At 65.3% G+C, this 18,020-nt stretch overlaps 1 protein-coding gene across 1 annotated transcript in view; it reads left to right on the top strand.

Moving 5' to 3' along the window:
* The window catches only part of COL11A2 (collagen type XI alpha 2 chain), a 77,350-nt gene that overhangs the window by 8,175 nt on the left and 51,155 nt on the right, over window positions 1-18,020 (top strand). The window contains exons 2-10 of the mRNA XM_084648126.1: window positions 2,726-2,893; window positions 4,033-4,247; window positions 7,222-7,349; window positions 9,866-10,028; window positions 10,968-11,105; window positions 11,978-12,082; window positions 13,080-13,406; window positions 16,056-16,220; window positions 17,783-17,842. Coding sequence (XP_084504252.1) covers window positions 2,726-2,893; window positions 4,033-4,247; window positions 7,222-7,349; window positions 9,866-10,028; window positions 10,968-11,105; window positions 11,978-12,082; window positions 13,080-13,406; window positions 16,056-16,220; window positions 17,783-17,842 — 1,469 coding nt within the window. The remainder of the gene's footprint in view (window positions 1-2,725; window positions 2,894-4,032; window positions 4,248-7,221; window positions 7,350-9,865; window positions 10,029-10,967; window positions 11,106-11,977; window positions 12,083-13,079; window positions 13,407-16,055; window positions 16,221-17,782; window positions 17,843-18,020) is intronic.

Below are 18,020 nucleotides of genomic sequence, written 5' to 3'. Positions count from 1 at the left end.
CCTCTGCCTCCTCCTTCTGTCTCCACTTCCCCTCTGCTCCCCTCTCCACCTGCCCCCCACTTCCCCTCCTCCTGACCCCCCACTGTGACCTCTCCTGTCTGGCCCCTCCCACTCCACCTGACCCCCCCACCCCTCTCTCCTGCTCCTCCTCCATGGGAATAAGCCCCCCCCGACCCTCACGCTGTGACCCCCCCACTGGAGCCCTCTCCCTCCCCCCCCCGCTCCTGGCCCTTCTCCCCTCACTTCTTTCTACAGCCAATATCCCCCGACCCCCCCTTCACCCCCCCTTCCTCTAGTGTCTCCTCCCTCAGACCCCCCATTCCAGCCCTGGCTCTGGGGAGTCTCCCCTCCCCCATTCTCGCCCCACCCCTCCCTGGGGAGTTGAGCTATGCAGCCCTAATGGCTTTTCCTCGCACCCGCCTGGCAGCCCGAAGAAAGGTGTCTCTGTGCGGCTGGCGCGGCCTGGCTGCCAGCGCTCCCGGCTGGGGCTGGGCCAGCACCGAGCTCAGTGTGCGGCCGGGGGGCCGGGGACCCCGGCTGGGGACGTGGCTCTGAGCGTGTGGGGGGGGGGGGGCTTGGATCCTCTCTGCCAGGGGCTAACGTTCCCCTCCCCTGCCAGTTCACCAGTGCTGTGAGCTTCCCCGTGGCAGTGCCCCCAGCCAGGGACCCCGGTGCTGTGAGCCTCCCTCACAACACTGTCCCCAGCCGGGAAGTCTGGCGCTGCAGACCTCCCTGGAGCAGTGCCCCCAGCTGGAGATCCCGTGGCAGTGCCCTGAGCCAAGGGCTCCGGTCTCTGTCTCACTGTCTGTGTCCTGCGGGGGATATTAATGGATGCCAGATGCCGAATGGAACAACAGGGCGGGGGGGGGGGGGGAGGGGGAGAAATGGGGCTCCCGCCCTCACAACAGGGCCATAAACATGGGGCTGATGAGAAACCCAGATGGGGGCTGGATGGAAAAATGGGAGAGGGGGACAGATGTGGAGAGACGCAGACAGACAGACGGGGCGGGAGGGTGGGGTCACTCACAGCACAGTACCCCCTGAGGTCCCTGCCCCCAGCCCTGCTCCATCACCCCCCAACTAGGGCAGCCCCTGTACTTGGGGGGTCAGTGCCCCCACCCGGCAGGCTCACCCACTGCCCACCCTTGACCCCAGTGAGCAGGCCTGGGCTCCGCCTTGTGGCCAGTGTCCCATGGGGGGGGATAATTCCCTCCAAGGGTCCTGACCCCAAGACCCCGGGGCGGTGATGGCGTTCCCTCACAAACCTGCCCTGGCTGGAGCGAGGGTCACCCGTCCATGTCCCCGTCCGTCTGTCCATCTGAGCGCCTCTGCCTCCACCCCGCCCCCATATGCAGGCTGGCCTTGCTGCCCCCCATCACCCCTCGCCCCTGGCTGGGAGGGGTCGGCCCCACCTGAGGTATGGGGTGCGGGTGGGAGGGTGGGCCAGGAGCCAGGCCCGGCTGGAGCTGATGGCTTCTGTTTCTGTCCAGCATGGAATATTGAGCTCAGCTGAGAGGGGGCGGGGGGCAGACTGGGAGCTGGGGGCGAATTGTGTAACGGGGTGCGCACGCGATTGTGACCCAGCTGCGTGCAATTGTGAAATGGGATCTGTAGGGCTGTGAAGTGTGTGGGGGGGGGGTATGTGTGTAATTGTGATACCGGTGAGCCGCTGTGCTACGGGGTTTGTGTAGCTGGGGATTGTGAGCTCGTGGTGGGTGCGTCTGTGAGGCCGGGCATGTGATTGTGCCTAACATGGGGGGTGCCGTTGTGGGGTGGGGGGGGTTGCGATCTATGACGAGGCAGCTGTGCTTGTGGAGTGGGGGGGCTTGCAACGGAGAAGGGGCCGGGGTGAAAGGGTGCGTGTGTGTGCGAGAGGCAGTGTGTGCTGAGGGCCGCGTGCCCGAAGGAGAAGCCGGCTGGATGCCTGCTTAGGGTGCATTCTGCGTGTGCAATGGGGCATTGGGGGGGTGGCATTGCGGGGGGCGGGGGGGGCTGCGTTTGGGCAGCAAAGGCGCTGTGCCTGGGAGGGTGTGTGTGTGATTGTGAGATGGGGGGTGTGAGTGAATCGCTGCCCCCCTCGCTCTGTGTGTGTGTGTGTGTGTTTTCCCCTGGACCCTCCAGACCCCCTCCCTCGCCGGCTGGGAACAAAGACCCTGTTGATTGGGCCTGAAAAAGCCTGTCTCTGTGAGCGTCCCGGGAGGGAAGATTGGAATTTGGATAGAACTGGCCAGCGCACCTGAGGGGATTCCTACCCCCTCCTCAGCCCTGCCAGGCCACCCCCCCCGCTCCCCAGTCAGAGGCCCCCTGCCCTGAGCCCCCAGCCAGGATCTTATAGCCAGCCTCCAGTGCACCGGGGCAGGGGGATCCCATCTCCTGCACCCACGGCCAGTCCCCCTGAGCTGCCCAGACACCCACTTCCATGCAGCCAGGCCTGCCTGCTCTGGGGGCATTCCTCCACCTTGTTCCAGGACCCCCCCACAGCTCAGCCCCCAGGGCAGAAGGTCTCTCATGGGGAGGGGGATTTATAGGTTGGTGGGGCCTGAATGTGGAGAGGCTCAGCGGGGAATGGGAGTCACGGCTGGAGGGGGGGACCCTGGTAGCTGCGGGGGGTGAGTTTATGTGATCCCAGAACTGGGGAGCTCTGTGGGGCTGGGGAGGGGGCCCCTGTCGGGGAGGTGGGGGCTGTTTGCAGAGCTCTGACCCCTCCTCCCCCCGTGTCCCGCAGCAGAGCCGGTGGACGTGCTGAAGGCGCTGCACTTCCAGGCCCAGCCGGCCGGCGTACGGAAGACGACGGGGTTCTGCCCCGCCAGGCGGGCAGGGGCGGGGCCAGACGTGGCCTACAGGATATCACGGCAGGCGCAGATCAGCGCCCCCACCAGGCAGCTCTTCTCAGGTACCGGGCCGTGCGCCCGCCCCAACCGCATGGGATCGTCCACCCCCGCCCTGTCCTGCGGCACGTTCCCCCTCCCTGCGCCCTCCATCAGCTGGGCCCTGCCCACAGGCTCCCCCCGCCTCCGCGGCTGGTCCACGCCCCCTAGCTCACAGCATGGCCCCGCGCCCCCCGTGGAACATTCCCACGCCCCCTTGGGACGTTCCCGCACCTCCCGTGTCACTAGGGGAACATTCCTGTGCGCCCACCCCCACTTTCCTACAGCCCCATTGGGATGTTCCCACCCCCCCCCCCAGTGTCCATCGTGGAACGTTCCTGTGCGCCCACCCCCACTTTCCTACAGCCCCATTGGGATGTTCCCACCCCCCCAGTGTCCATCGTGGAACGTTCCTGTGCGCCCACCCCCACTTTCCTACAGCCCCATTGGGATGTTCCCACCCCCACCCCAGTGTCCATCGTGGAACGTTCCTGTGCACCCACCCCCACTTTCCTACAGCCCCATTGGGATGTTCCCACCCCCCCAGTGTCCATCGTGGAACGTTCCTGTGCGCCCACCCCCACTTTCCTACAGCCCCATTGGGATGTTCCCACCCCCCCCCCCAGTGTCCATCGTGGAACGTTCCTGTGCACCCACCCCCACTTTCCTACAGCCCCATTGGGATGTTCCCACCCCCCCAGTGTCCATCGTGGAACGTTCCTGTGCACCCACCCCCACTTTCCTACAGCCCCATTGGGATGTTCCCACCCCCCCCCCAGTGTCCATCGTGGAACGTTCCTGTGCGCCCACCCCCACTTTCCTACAGCCCCATTGGGATGTTCCCACCCCCCCCCCAGTGTCCATCGTGGAACGTTCCTGTGCACCCACCCCCACTTTCCTACAGCCCCATTGGGATGTTCCCACCCCCCCCCAGTGTCCATCGTGGAACGTTCCTGTGACCCCCATGTCACTAGTGGAACATTCCCACGCCCCCTTGGGACGTTCCCGCACCTCCCGTGTCCCCCTTGGGATGTTCCCCCGCCCCTGGTCCTTAGTGGAACATCCCTACATCGCCCTTGGGCTGTCTCTGCACCCCCCAGCGTCCTGCCCCCCAAGCCCCCGCCGCCTGCCCCGCGGGGTCCCACAGCCCCTGCTGTCTCCCCAGGGAAGTTCCCGGAGGATTTCTCCATCATGGCCCTGGTGAGGCCCAAGGCCGGGACCCAGGGGTTCCTGCTCTCCATGTACGACCAGCACGGCACCCAGCAGCTGGGCGTGGAGCTGGGGCGCTCGCCCGTCTTCCTCTACCAGGACCAGAGCGGCCGGCCCCCCCCCGAGGACTCCCCGCTCTTCCGGGGCATCAACCTCGCTGACGGCAAGTGGGTACCCGCCGACCCCTGCACCCCAAACCCTGCACCCCTCCCCCCCCGAGGACTCCCCGCTCTTCCGGGGCATCAACCTCGCTGACGGCAAGTGGGTACCCGCCGACCCCCAAACCCTGCACCCCTCCCCCCCCCAAGGACTCCCCGCTCTTCCGGGGCATCAACCTCGCTGACGGCAAGTGGGTACCCGCCGACCCCTGACCCCCAAACCCTGCACCCCTCCCCCCCCGAGGACTCCCCGCTCTTCCGGGGCATCAACCTCGCTGACGGCAAGTGGGTACCCGCCGAGCCCCAAACCCTGCACCCCTCCCCCCCCCAAGGACTCCCCGCTCTTCCGGGGCATCAACCTCGCTGACGGCAAGTGGGTACCTGCCGACCCCCAAACCCTGCACCCCTCCCCCCCCGAGGACTCCCCGCTCTTCCGGGGCATCAACCTCGCTGACGGCAAGTGGGTACCCGCCGAACCCTGACCCCCAAACCCTGCACCCCCCCCCGAGGACTACCCGCTCTTCCGGGGCATCAACCTCGCTGACGGCAAGTGGGTACCCGCTGACCCCCAAACCCTGCACCCCCCCCCGAGGACTCCCCGCTCTTCCGGGGCATCAACCTCGCTGACGGCAAGTGGGTACCCGCCGACCCCCAAACCCTGCACCCCTCCCCCCCCGAGGACTCCCCGCTCTTCCGGGGCATCAACCTCGCTGACGGCAAGTGGGTACCCGCCGAGCCCTGACCCCCAAACCCTGCACCCCCCCCCCGAGGACTACCCGCTCTTCCGGGGTATCAACCTCGCTGACGGCAAGTGGGTACCCGCCGACCCCCAAACCCTGCACCCTCCCCCCCCCGAGGACTCCCCGCTCTTCCGGGGCATCAACCTCGCTGACGGCAAGTGGGTACCCGCCGAGCCCTGACCCCCAAACCCTGCACCCCCCCCCGAGGACTCCCCGCTCTTCCGGGGCATCAACCTCGCTGACGGCAAATGGGTACCCGCCAACCCCCAAACCCTGCACCCCTCCCCCCCTGAGGACTCCCCGCTCTTCCGGGGCATCAACCTCGCTGACGGCAAGTGGGTACCTGCCGACCCCCAAACCCTGCACCCCTCCCCCCCCGAGGACTCCCCGCTCTTCCGGGGCATCAACCTCACTGACGGCAAGTGGGTACCCGCCGACCCCCAAACCCTGCACCCCTCCCCCCCCCGAGGACTCCCCGCTCTTCCGGGGCATCAACCTCGCTGACGGCAAGTGGGTACCCGCCGACCCCCAAACCCTGCACCCCTCCCCCCCCGAGGACTCCCCGCTCTTCCGGGGCATCAACCTCACTGACGGCAAGTGGGTACCCGCCGACTCCTGACCCCCAAACCCTGCACCCCCCCCCGAGGACTCCCCGCTCTTCCGGGGCATCAACCTCGCTGACGGCAAGTGGGTACCCGCCGAGCCCTGACCCCCAAACCCTGCACCCCTCCCCCCCCCGAGGACTCCCCGCTCTTCCGGGGCATCAACCTCACTGACGGCAAGTGGGTACCCGCCGAACCCCAAACCCTGCACCCCCCCCCGAGGACTCCCCGCTCTTCTGGGGCATCAACCTCGCTGACGGCAAGTGGGTACCCGCCGACCCCCAAACCCTGCACCCCTCCCCCCCCGAGGACTACCCGCTCTTCCGGGGCATCAACCTCGCTGACGGCAAGTGGGTACCCGCCGAGCCCTGACCCCCAAACCCTGCACCCCCCCCCCGAGGACTCCCCGCTCTTCCGGGGCATCAACCTCGCTGACGGCAAGTGGGTACCCGCCGACCCCCAAACCCTGCACCCCTCCCCCCCCGAGGACTCCCCGCTCTTCCGGGGCATCAACCTCGCTGACGGCAAGTGGGTACCCGCCGACCCCCAAACCCTGCACCCCTCCCCCCCCGAGGACTCCCCGCTCTTCCGGGGCATCAACCTCGCTGACGGCAAGTGGGTACCCGCCGAGCCCTGACCCCCAAACCCTGCACCCCCCCCCGAGGACTCCCCGCTCTTCCGGGGCATCAACCTCGCTGACGGCAAGTGGGTACCCGCCGAGCCCTGACCCCCAAACCCTGCACCCCCCCCCGAGGACTCCCCGCTCTTCCGGGGCATCAACCTCGCTGACGGCAAGTGGGTACCCGCCGACCCCCAAACCCTGCACCCCTCCCCCCCCCGAGGACTCCCCGCTCTTCCGGGGCATCAACCTCGCTGACGGCAAGTGGGTACCCGCCGAGCCCCAAACCCTGCACCCCTCCCCCCCCGAGGACTCCCCGCTCTTCCGGGGCATCAACCTCGCTGACGGCAAGTGGGTACCCGCCGACCCCCAAACCCTGCACCCCTCCCCCCCCAGGACTCCCCGCTCTTCCGGGGCATCAACCTCGCTGACGGCAAGTGGGTACCCGCCGAGCCCTGACCCCCAAACCCTGCACCCCCCCCCCGAGGACTCCCCGCTCTTCCGGGGCATCAACCTCGCTGACGGCAAGTGGGTACCCGCCGACCCCCAAACCCTGCACCCCTCCCCCCCCGAGGACTCCCCGCTCTTCCGGGGCATCAACCTCACTGACGGCAAGTGGGTACCCGCCGACTCCTGACCCCCAAACCCTGCACCCCTCCCCCCCCCCGAGGACTCCCCGCTCTTCCGGGGCATCAACCTCGCTGACGGAAAGTGGGTACCCGCCGAGCCCTGACCCCCAAACCCTGCACCCCCCCCCGAGGACTCCCCGCTCTTCCGGGGCATCAACCTCGCTGACGGCAAGTGGGTACCCGCCGACCCCCAAACCCTGCACCCCTCCCCCCCCGAGGACTCCCCGCTCTTCCGGGGCATCAACCTCACTGACGGCAAGTGGGTACCCGCCGACCCCCAAACCCTGCACCCCTCCCCCCCCGAGGACTCCCCGCTCTTCCGGGGCATCAACCTCGCTGACGGCAAGTGGGTACCCGCCGAGCCCTGACCCCCAAACCCTGCACCCCCCCCCCCGAGGACTCCCCGCTCTTCCGGGGCATCAACCTCGCTGACGGCAAGTGGGTACCCGCCGACCCCCAAACTCTGCACCCCTCCCCCCCCGAGGACTCCCCGCTCTTCCGGGGCATCAACCTCACTGACGGCAAGTGGGTACCCGCCGACTCCTGACACCCAAACCCTGCACCCCCCCCCCCGAGGACTCCCCGCTCTTCCGGGGCATCAACCTCGCTGACGGCAAGTGGGTACCCGCCGACCCCTGACCCCCAAACCCTGCACCCCCCCCCCCCGAGGACTCCCCGCTCTTCCGGGGCATCAACCTCACTGACGGCAAGTGGGTACCCGCCGAACCCCAAACCCTGCACCCCCCCCCCGAGGACTCCCCGCTCTTCTGGGGCATCAACCTCGCTGACGGCAAGTGGGTACCCGCCGACCCCCAAACCCTGCACCCCCCCCCCCGAGGACTCCCCGCTCTTCCGGGGCATCAACCTCACTGACGGCAAGTGGGTACCCGCCGACCCCTGACCCCCAAACCCTGCACCCCCCCCCCCGAGGACTCCCCGCTCTTCCGGGGCATCAACCTCGCTGACGGCAAGTGGGTACCCGCCGAGCCCTGACCCCCAAACCCTGCACCCCCCCCCCCCGAGGACTACCCGCTCTTCCGGGGCATCAACCTCGCTGACGGCAAGTGGGTACCCTCCGAGCCCTGACCCCCAAACCCTGCACCCCCCCCCGAGGACTCCCCGCTCTTCCGGGGCATCAACCTCGCTGACGGCAAGTGGGTACCCGCCAACCCCCAAACCCTGCACCCCTCCCCCCCTGAGGACTCCCCGCTCTTCCGGGGCATCAACCTCGCTGACGGCAAGTGGGTACCCGCCGACCCCCAAACACTGCACCCCTTTCCCCCCCCGAGGACTCCCCGCTCTTCCGGGGCATCATCCTCGCTGACGGCAAGTGGGTACCCGCCGACCCCCAAACCCTGCACCCCTCCCCCCCCGAGGACTCCCCGCTCTTCCGGGGCATCAACCTCGCTGACGGCAAGTGGGTACCCGCCGACCCCCAAACCCTGCACCCCTCCCCCCCCGAGGACTCCCCGCTCTTCCGGGGCATCAACCTCGCTGACGGCAAGTGGGTACCCGCCGAGCCCTGACCCCCAAACCCTGCACCCCCCCCCCCGAGGACTCCCCGCTCTTCCGGGGCATCAACCTCGCTGACGGCAAGTGGGTACCCGCCGAGCCCTGACCCCCAAACCCTGCACCCCCCCCCGAGGACTCCCCGCTCTTCCGGGACATCAACCTCGCTGACGGCAAGTGGGTACCCGCCGAGCCTTGACCCCCAAACCCTGCACCCCCTCCCCGAGGACTACCCGCTCTTCCGGGGCATCAACCTCGCTGACGGCAAGTGGGTACCCGCCGAGCCCTGACCCCCAAACCCTGCACCCCCCCCCCCCGAGGACTCCCCGCTCTTCCGGGGCATCAACCTCGCTGACGGCAAGTGGGTACCCGCCGAGCCCTGACCCCCAAACCCTGCACCCCCCCCCCGAGGACTCCCCGCTCTTCCGGGGCATCAACCTCGCTGACGGCAAGTGGGTACCCGCCGACCCCCAAACCCTGCACCCCTCCCCCCCCGAGGACTCCCCGCTCTTCCGGGGCATCAACCTCGCTGACGGCAAGTGGGTACCCACCGAGCCCCAAACCCTGCACCCCTCCCCCCCCGAGGACTCCCCGCTCTTCCGGGGCATCAACCTCGCTGACGGCAAGTGGGTACCCGCCGACCCCCAAACCCTGCACCCCTTCCCCCCCAGGACTCCCCGCTCTTCCGGGGCATCAACCTCGCTGACGGCAAGTGGGTACCCGCCGAGCCCTGACCCCCAAACCCTGCACCCCCCCCCCGAGGACTCCCCGCTCTTCCGGGGCATCAACCTCGCTGACGGCAAGTGGGTACCCGCCGAGCCCTGACCCCCAAACCCTGCACCCCCCCCCCGAGGACTCCCCGCTCTTCCGGGGCATCAACCTCGCTGACGGCAAGTGGGTACCCGCCGACCCCTGACCCCCAAACCCTGCACCCCTCCCCCCCCGAGGACTACCCGCTCTTCCGGGGCATCAACCTCGCTGACGGCAAGTGGGTACCCGCCGAGCCCTGACCCCCAAACCCTGCACCCCCCCCCCCGAGGACTCCCCGCTCTTCCGGGGCATCAACCTCGCTGACGGCAAGTGGGTACCCGCCGAGCCCTGACCCCCAAACCCTGCACCCCCCCCCCGAGGACTACCCGCTCTTCCGGGGCATCAACCTCGCTGACGGCAAGTGGGTACCCGCCGAGCCCTGACCCCCAAACCCTGCACCCCCCCCCCCGAGGACTACCCGCTCTTCCGGGGCATCAACCTCGCTGACGGCAAGTGGGTACCCGCCGAGCCCTGACCCCCAAACCCTGCACCCCCCCCCCCGAGGACTCCCCGCTCTTCCCGGGTATCAACCTCAGTGCCGGAAGTGGGTACCTGCCGACCCCTGACCCCCAACACTGCAGCTCATGGGTACCCTCTGCCCCCTACACCGACCTGACTCCAACCCCGGAGGACTCCCCTTTTCATCCCTCACGTCCTCCTGTCCTGTCTCCCCCCGTGTCTGTCTGTCCTGCCCCCTCCCATCGGCGTGTCTGTGCCCCCAGGTGGCACCGGCTGGCACTGAGTGTGCACAGACAGTCCGTGACCCTGATCCTGGACTGTAAGAAGAAGGTGACGCGGACGCTGCCCCGGGGCCCCCGCCCGGTGATCGACACCCGTGGCATCACTGTCTTTGGCACCCGCATCCTCGACGAAGAGGTCTTCCAGGTACCGGCCCAGACTTTCCTGCATCCCCCGGCCCATGGGGACCCTGCCTGACCCCCATGTCTCCCCTAAGACTGGCTGGGTGTGAGGAATGGGGGGCAGTGCCTGGGGGTGGTTTGGGGGGAAATTGGGGGTTATTTCTGGGTGGGGTCACAATAGGGAAGCAGGATGGTATCAGGGTAACTCCTCTCCTTCCACCCTCCATCCCCAACCTCCTACCCTTGCTCCCTATACACACCCCTCCATCTATCCCCCAATCCATCCCTCCATCCATTGCCACATGCATCCATCCATCCTTCTATGCCCCTAATCCATCCACGATCCATCCTTTCATCCCAACCCTCCCTCCCTCTATCCCCACGCACACCTGTGCATCCACCCAATCCTCCATCCATCCCTGCACACACCTCTCCACCCACCCATCCCTCTGTCCCCCCAATCCATCCCTCCATACCCACCTCCCTCCCTCCTTCCATCCCCACGCACCTGTCCTTCCACCAAATCATCCATCCATCCATCCATCCATCCCTGCACACACCCCTCCACCCACCCTCCGTCCCCACATCCAGCCCCACACACCTGTCCATCCACCCAATCCTCCAACCATCCATCCATCCATCCCTGCACACAGCCTTCCACCCACCCATCCCTCTGTCCCCCCAATCTATCCCTCCATCCCCACCCTCCCTCCCTCCATTCCCACACACCTGTCCATCCACCCAGTCATCCATCCACCCTACCCTCCATCCATCCATGATCCATCCCTTCATCCCCTCCCTCCAGCCCCCCATCCCTCTATCCCCTGCAGTCCATCCATGATCCATCCCCTCCCAGCCCTCCATCCAACCCCATCCCTCCGTCCCTGGCCCCTTTCCCCATTCGTGGCAGGTGGGGACTCCAGGCCCAGCAGTGCCCGTCCCATCACCCCATCTTTCTCTGCAGGGTGACATCCAGCAGCTGCTCATCGCCCCGAACCCCCAGGCGGCCTACGACTACTGCGAGCACTACAGCCCCGACTGCCCTGCCCTGCCCCACCTGCCCCAGGCACAGGAGGCTCTGCAGAGACCTGCCAGGCCCCAGGTGAGGGACATGGGGCAGACCGAGCAGGTCAGGCCTTTGGGTCTGATCTCGGGGAGGATACGGGCTGGGTGGGCCTGGGGAGCTGATTTTCGGGGGGATACACTGATCTCGTGGGGGATATGGGGCTGGATGGGCCCGTGGAGCTGATCGGGCTTGTGGGGCTGATCTGGCGGGGGGTTACGGGGCTGGTCGGGCCTGTGGGGCTCATCTCGGGGGGATATGGGGCTGCTGGTCCTTCACTGACGTTTTCTGGTTCAAAGGGAAAAAGCCTGAAACCCCCCGAGGAGACACTGCCGGGTTCATCTCAGGGTCCCCCACCCCAATCTGCCCCTCAGACCCCACCCATCCACTGGGACCCCGCACTGGCCCCCTGGGGAAACATTGCCAGCTTCATCTCAGGGTCCCAGACCTCCCACCTGCCCCTCATAACTCTCCCCCATATGGGGCCACCCGCCCCCGTGTTCCCAGCGTGCCCTGCTCCTTCTCGGGGCCCCCCGCCCCCCGTGTTCCCAGCGTGCCCTGCTCCTTCTCGGGGCCCCCCGTGTTCCCAGCGTGCCCTGCTCCTTCTCGGGGCAGGCTGCTCTGGCTTGCGGTGGGGTGGGGGGTGAACCCCAGAACTGGAGGTTTAAAGGCCGTTCTCCCCCCCTCATCCCTGCCCTGAGTGGGGGAGCTGAGAGTCAGGCCTAGGGAGGGGGAGGGGACCAGGGGTGGGGAAGCCGGGGGGGGGGAAGAACTGGGGTGGGGGGGACCAGACAGACCCCCACACCCTGGTCCAGCCCCTGACCCTCCCCGCGCTGTGGGTTTCTGTTATGATTATTTTGTTCTCCTCCTTTCCCCCCTTCCACCGTCCCTCCCTCCCCCCTGTCGCCTAGTACTTTGAGGAGGAGGTGGAGTACTATGAGTACCCCGACTCTTACGGGAATAAAGAGGATGGGAACGCGTCCCTCCCCACTCCTTCGGGGGGCACAGTGGAGCAGGTAACCGGGGGGGGGCAGGCTCTGCTCCGCCCACAACGTCCGTCTGTCTGTCCCAGCTCCCGTTGTGTCTGAGTCTCATCCTCTCATGGCAGTGTCATCCATCCATCCGTCCGTCCGTCCGTCCGTCCATCCGTCACTGCTTCATTGCACCCCCTGAGCAGGAGCGCGGGAGGCACGGGTTGGGGGGCAGGGAATGGGGATACTAGTGGGGGGCAAGCCATGCCCTCCACACATTGTAACCTGCTGATGGGGCCTCTGGGGGTGGGGCAGAGGGGAGGGAATCCCGGTGTGTGCTCCATACACATGGGGGTCCCAAGGACAATGGGGGCTCTGGGGTGACCCCTAGAGATTCGGGGTGCTCTGTATGTATCCAGGTCCCCAGAGGCAGAGGGGGTTCTGGGGCGACCCCTGGAGATTTGGGGTGCTCTATATGTATCCAGGTCCCCAGGGGAGAGGGGGCTCTGGGTGACCCCTGGAGATTTGGGGTGCTCTGTATGTATCCAGGTCCCCAGAGGCAGAGGGGGTTCTGGGGCGACCCCTGGAGATTTGGGGTGCGCTGTATGTATCCAGGTCCCCAGAGGCAGAGGGGGTTCTGGGGCGACCCCTGGAGATTTGGGGTGCTCTATATGTATCCAGGTCCCCAGGGGAGAGGGGGCTCTGGGTGACCCCTGGAGATTTGGGGTGCTCTGTATGTATCCAGGTCCCCAGAGGCAGAGGGGGTTCTGGGGCAACCCCTGGAGATTTGGGGTGCTCTGTATGTATCTGGATCCCAGGGGCAGAGGGGCTTTGGGGCAACCCTGAGGGATGTGGGGTGCTTCGTACACCGGGGGGGTCCCTGCAGCAGCAGCCCCTGCGCCCCTGCTCCTCGTGAACTCATGCCCTGTGTGTTGTGTTTTCTTTCTGTGCCCGGCTCCCGGTCTGTGTGTGTGTCGCTGCCATCTTCATCCTCACCCTCATCACCTCCATCCTCCTCCTCCTCCTCACGTTGCGGCACCAGAAACCCGCCGGGCCGGGCCGCAAGGCGCCCGCCAAGCCGGCAGCCAAGCAGCAGAAACGGCAGCAGCTGATGAGCACGGCCCCAGCCTACGGCAAAGCCCCCGGCGGCGGGAAATCCCCCGGCAACGGCAAAGCCCCCGGCAAAGCCCCCGGCAATGGCAAATCCCCCGGCAAGTCCCCCGGCAACGCCAAGTCCCCCGGCAACGCCAAGATGGCAGCTGGGGGGAAACACCCGGCCGTGAAAAATGCCCTGGGCAAGGCCCAGACGGGGGGGAAGGCCTACGCTGGTACCGGCGCGCCCAGGAAACACGGCAACAGCTACCGGCAGGTAGAGCAAGAGCGAGGCATCCAGATCGGTGCTGGGCACCGCCCCGAGGGGGCAGCACGATCTGAGATCCGTGCAGGGGAGCATGCTCCCCCCACCCCATCCCCGCCCCCCCAGTCTGTGTGTCTCGCTCGTGTCTGTCCGTCGGTGGCGGGGCCATTCGGGAAGCACCTCGGCAACATAAATAAACCAGCAGACAGGGAATGTGGGGAAGGCCCTGTGTCCCATTCCCTGCCCCCCCGAGCCAGCCAGTCCCCCCCATGGGGCCGTATCTCAGAGGGGACAGGCCCCGTGTCCCATTCCCTGCCCCCCTGAGCCAGCCAGTCCCCCCCATGGGGCCGTATCTCAGAGGGGACAGGCCCCGTGTCCCATTCCCTGCCCCTCTGAGCCAGCCAGTCCCCCCCATGGGGCCGTATCTCAGAGGGGACAGGCCCCGTGTCCCATTCCCTGCCCCCCTGAGCCAGCCAGTCCCCCCCATGGGGCCGTATCTCAGAGAAACAGGCCCCGTGTCCCATTCCCTGCCCCCCCGAGCCAGCCAGTTCCCCCCATGGGGCCAAATCTCAGCCAGCGCCCCTTAGAGGGGACAGGCCCCGTGTCCCATTCCCTGCCCCCCTGAGCCAGCCAGTCCCCCCCATGGGGCCGTATCTCAGAGGGGACAGGCCCCGTGTCCCATTCCCTGCCCCTCTGAGCCAGCCAGTCCCCCCCATGGGGCCGTATCTCAGAGAAACAGGCCCCGTGTCCCATTCCCTGCCCCCCCGAGCCAGCCAGTTCCCCCCATGGGGCCAAATCTCAGCCAGCGCCCCTTAGAGGGGACAGGCCCTGTGTCCCATTCCCTGCCCCCCTGAGCCAGCCAGTCCCCCCCATGGGGCCGTATCTCAGAGAGCCAGGCCCCGTGTCCCATTCCCTGCCCCCCTGAGCCAGCCAGTCCCCCCCATGGGGCCGTATCTCAGAGGGCCAGGCCCTGTGTCCCATTCCCTGCCCCCCTGAGACAGCCAGTCCCCCGCATGGGGCCGAATCTCAGAGGGCCAGGCCCTGTGTCCCATTCCCTGCCCCCCCGTAGCCAGCCAGTGCCCCCCATAGGGACAAATCTCAGCCAGCGCCCCTTAGAGGGGACAGGCCCCGTGTCCCATTCCCTGCCCCCTGAGCCAGCCAGTCCGAGCCCTGGGGCCGGATTGGAGCCGGTGCCCCCTAGAGGGGAAAGGTCCCGTGTCCCACTTCCCTCACATTTTCTCTCTGTGTTTATTTATCTTGCACCTTCTTTCCCGTGAATGGACACCCCGAGTCCTCCTTGAGTGACAAGGGGTAGTCGCTCCCTGGCAGGGGGTGCTGCAGGGTGGTGTGATTCCATCAGCGATCGGTTTGTCTCCGTGTGTCTGGGAAAACGATCCGGGATGAATCCAGTTCTGCTGCCCCTGCCCCTTCCCCAGGAGGTAGAACAAGAATAACCTACTAATACTTCTGTCCTCTTTCTCTCTCTCCTCTAATCCATCTATCCCTGTGCATATCTGTCAATCTATCCTCATGTATCGCCGTCCATCTCCATGCACTTCCATTTGTCCATTGCATCCATCCATCCCTGTTCATATCTGCCTGTCTGTCCATCTGTCTGTCCATCCCTATGCATGTTTATCTATCCATTGCATCCATCTGTCCTCATGCATATCCATCCATCCATGGCCTGCATCCATCTGTCCATCTGTCCTCATGCATATCCATCCTTCCATCCATCCATTGCATCCACTCATCCCTGTGCATATCTGCCTGTCTGTCCATCTGTCTATCCATCCCTATGCATGTTTATCTATCCATTGCATCCATCTGTCCTCATGTATATCCATCTATCCATGGCCTGCATCCATCTGTCCATCTGTCCTCATGCATATCCATCCATCCATCGCATCCATCCATCCATCTTTCTCCCTCGGCCCCCATGACTGCTGTTCCAACCCTGTTCCCCCCGGGTCCTGGTGACTGCCAACCCCACCCCCCAGGATGTGGGGCTGTCCCCTACAGAGGAGCCCTGGGGGGCTGGCAAGTACCTGGATTATATCCTACCCCTTGACCAGGACCCTGATGGTGCCTACTGGGAGGAGACAATGGGGCTGGAGGTGACTCCCCCGTCCCCCTCGGAGCCCTGGGCTGAGGTAACCGCCCTGGGGTTGGACTGGGGGGTGGCTAAGGGTCTGGATGGGAAGGGGAACGGGGCTGAGCTGGCTCCAGGGTTAGGTCTAGCTCCCCCCTAGTTCTCCACAGCCCCACTATCTGTCTCAGTGGGGTGGGGCCTTAAAGCCTCCCCACGCTATCCAGGGCTGGTCCCCCTGAGAGCTGCCTCTGTGCTGATCCCATGATGGAAGAGATGGAGACCCTGCTCCAGGGGGAAGAGAGAGGGGTCTGTGGGGAAAGGACTGAGGATTGAGGACTGGGGGATCAGGACTCCTGGGTTCTATCTCCAGCTCTGGGTGGAGAATGGGGTCTAATGGGTTAGAGCCGGGAGAGAGGGGGCTGGGAGTCAAGGAGTTCTGGGGGATCCAGTTTCGGCACATCTCCTTGGTCCTGTCTCCCAGTAGGCACCGTGCTGTGCATTAACGTGTTGCTGGGTTTCTTTTCGTTCTCCCCTTCCCTGCTCCGCTTCTCCCCCATCCCGTGGGGCAGGAGGCTCCCAGCCCGGCCCCTGCCGCTCCGGGTGAGGACGAGGTGCTCGTGGAGGAGTACGTGACGGGGCAGGAGTACGAGTACGTCTATAAGGACTTTCCTGAGGGAGCTGAGCCATCGGAGCTGGGGCCCGTGCTCTCTGCAGAGACCCCCCAGAATGGAGGCGTAAGTGGGGCACGGGGACGTCTCCTCGGGCCCTTCCTCCTGCTGGCCTCTCGTGGATGGTCTTTCGGTGGCATCCGTCATGTTTGTGGTCCTGTGTTGGTGTCTCATGGTGTCAGTTACTGTTTGTTGAGATGTCACCTCCCATTCATGGCTCTGTGTTGTTGTCGTCATGGTGTCACTTCTTGTTTGTTGAGATGTCATGTCCTGTTCATGGCTCTGTGTTGTCATCGTCATGGTGTCACTTCCTGTTTGTGGCCATTTGTTGGTGTGTCATGGCGGCACTTCCTGTTTGCCGTGGTGTCGCTTTCTGATGTGTTAATTCCTGTTTGTCGATGTGTCACTTCCTGCTTTTCATGGTGTCACTTCCTGCTTTTCATGGTGTCACTACTGTTTGAATTGTTGTCACTTCCTGTGTGGTGTCATTTTGTTCGTGGCATCCCTGCCTCCTTGTCAGCATTTACTGTTGTGTCACAGTCATTTTCTGTTTGTCGTGACATCACTTCCTCCGTGTTGGCTTGGCATCATGCGGGTCATGGTTGTCCAGTATAGTGGTCGCTTCCTGTCTTTGGCAGTCCTTCCCTGCACCTCACTGACCATTGTGTCACTTTCCCTCCGCCATTCCATTTCCTGTGATGCGCTTCCTCTCTTGTGAGGTCACTTCTTGCTCGGAGTGACATCAGCACCCTCTCCCCCACCTCGTATGTTCAGAGATGGGCCTGTCATGCCCCGATGGCATCGCACCTGATGTTATAACCATGACATCCTCTGCCTTGGCAATGCCCCAACCCGCCAGGACATCCCCACTCTGTGATGTCATCTTACGCCCTGTGATGTCATCCCCACATACGGCCATCTCTGTTATTCACCCACCTCCCCGAGTATTGGCCGCGCTGGTGTCAATTACCGATTTGGGGGGTAACCTCCAAAACGGATGCGGTAATTCCCCTCCCTGCACGCTGCCATCTCAATGGGGCTGGCGATTTAGGGCTGGGGCATCTCCAGATGTGGACCTTTAAATCTCTCCTCCCCCTGACCGCCTCCCCTGGGGTGTGTTTCACCTGGTGATGTGACCTGTCCTCAGTTTCCCTTCAGAGCTGCTGTGGGTTGCGATGCATTGATTAGCTCAGAGCTAACAGAGCACCCTAACTCAACGGGCCCAGAGGCTCCAAGGGAGCTGATAGGGGCGAGGGTGGGTTCCAATGAGAAACGGCAGCCTTGTCTCCCTAGGCTGCAGGCGGATAACTGAAGGGTTGGGACACGATCCTGAGGCCTTACACAGAGCCTGCCCCAGGTTTACTTCAGCTTTACTCAGACTTTACTCCACATTTACACAGACCCTGATCTGCATTTCCTTCACCTTTACTCCATTTTTCCTCAGACCATGGGGGACAGGGAGCCTCAGATAACAGAGCCTCGGGGTGGTGCGGCTGAGTGGTGCTCGATGAGCCCTGCCGCCCGATGGGGGAGCTGGGATTTGCAGGGCTGGGAGGGTGCCAGAGTGGGCCTCGGGTGTGTTATATTGACCGGGCCACTCTTTGCGGTTATATGTGTGTTACCCCCAGGCTGTGCGCGGAGTCAGAGGCTACAAAGGAGAGAAGGGAGAGCCGGCCGTCATGGAACCGGTAGGTCTCTGCGTCGACGGGTTAGGGGGAGATCAGTTGATCCCACCAGCCCCTCCATTGTCCATGCCTGGACGTTGCCCATTTCTGCATAGTCCGGGCCCTGGGGTGCCCCACCCCCATGCAGCCCCCAATGCACCCTGTGGCAGGAGCAGGATATCCTGCTGTGCATGGGACAGAG

Source organism: Lepidochelys olivacea (assembly GCF_965140295.1).
Source record: "Lepidochelys olivacea isolate rLepOli2 genome assembly, chromosome: 14".
NCBI classification, from domain to species: Eukaryota; Metazoa; Chordata; order Testudines; family Cheloniidae; genus Lepidochelys; species Lepidochelys olivacea.
The sequence above is the reverse complement of the archived record's forward strand: the minus strand, read 5'-3'. Positions and strand labels throughout refer to the sequence as shown.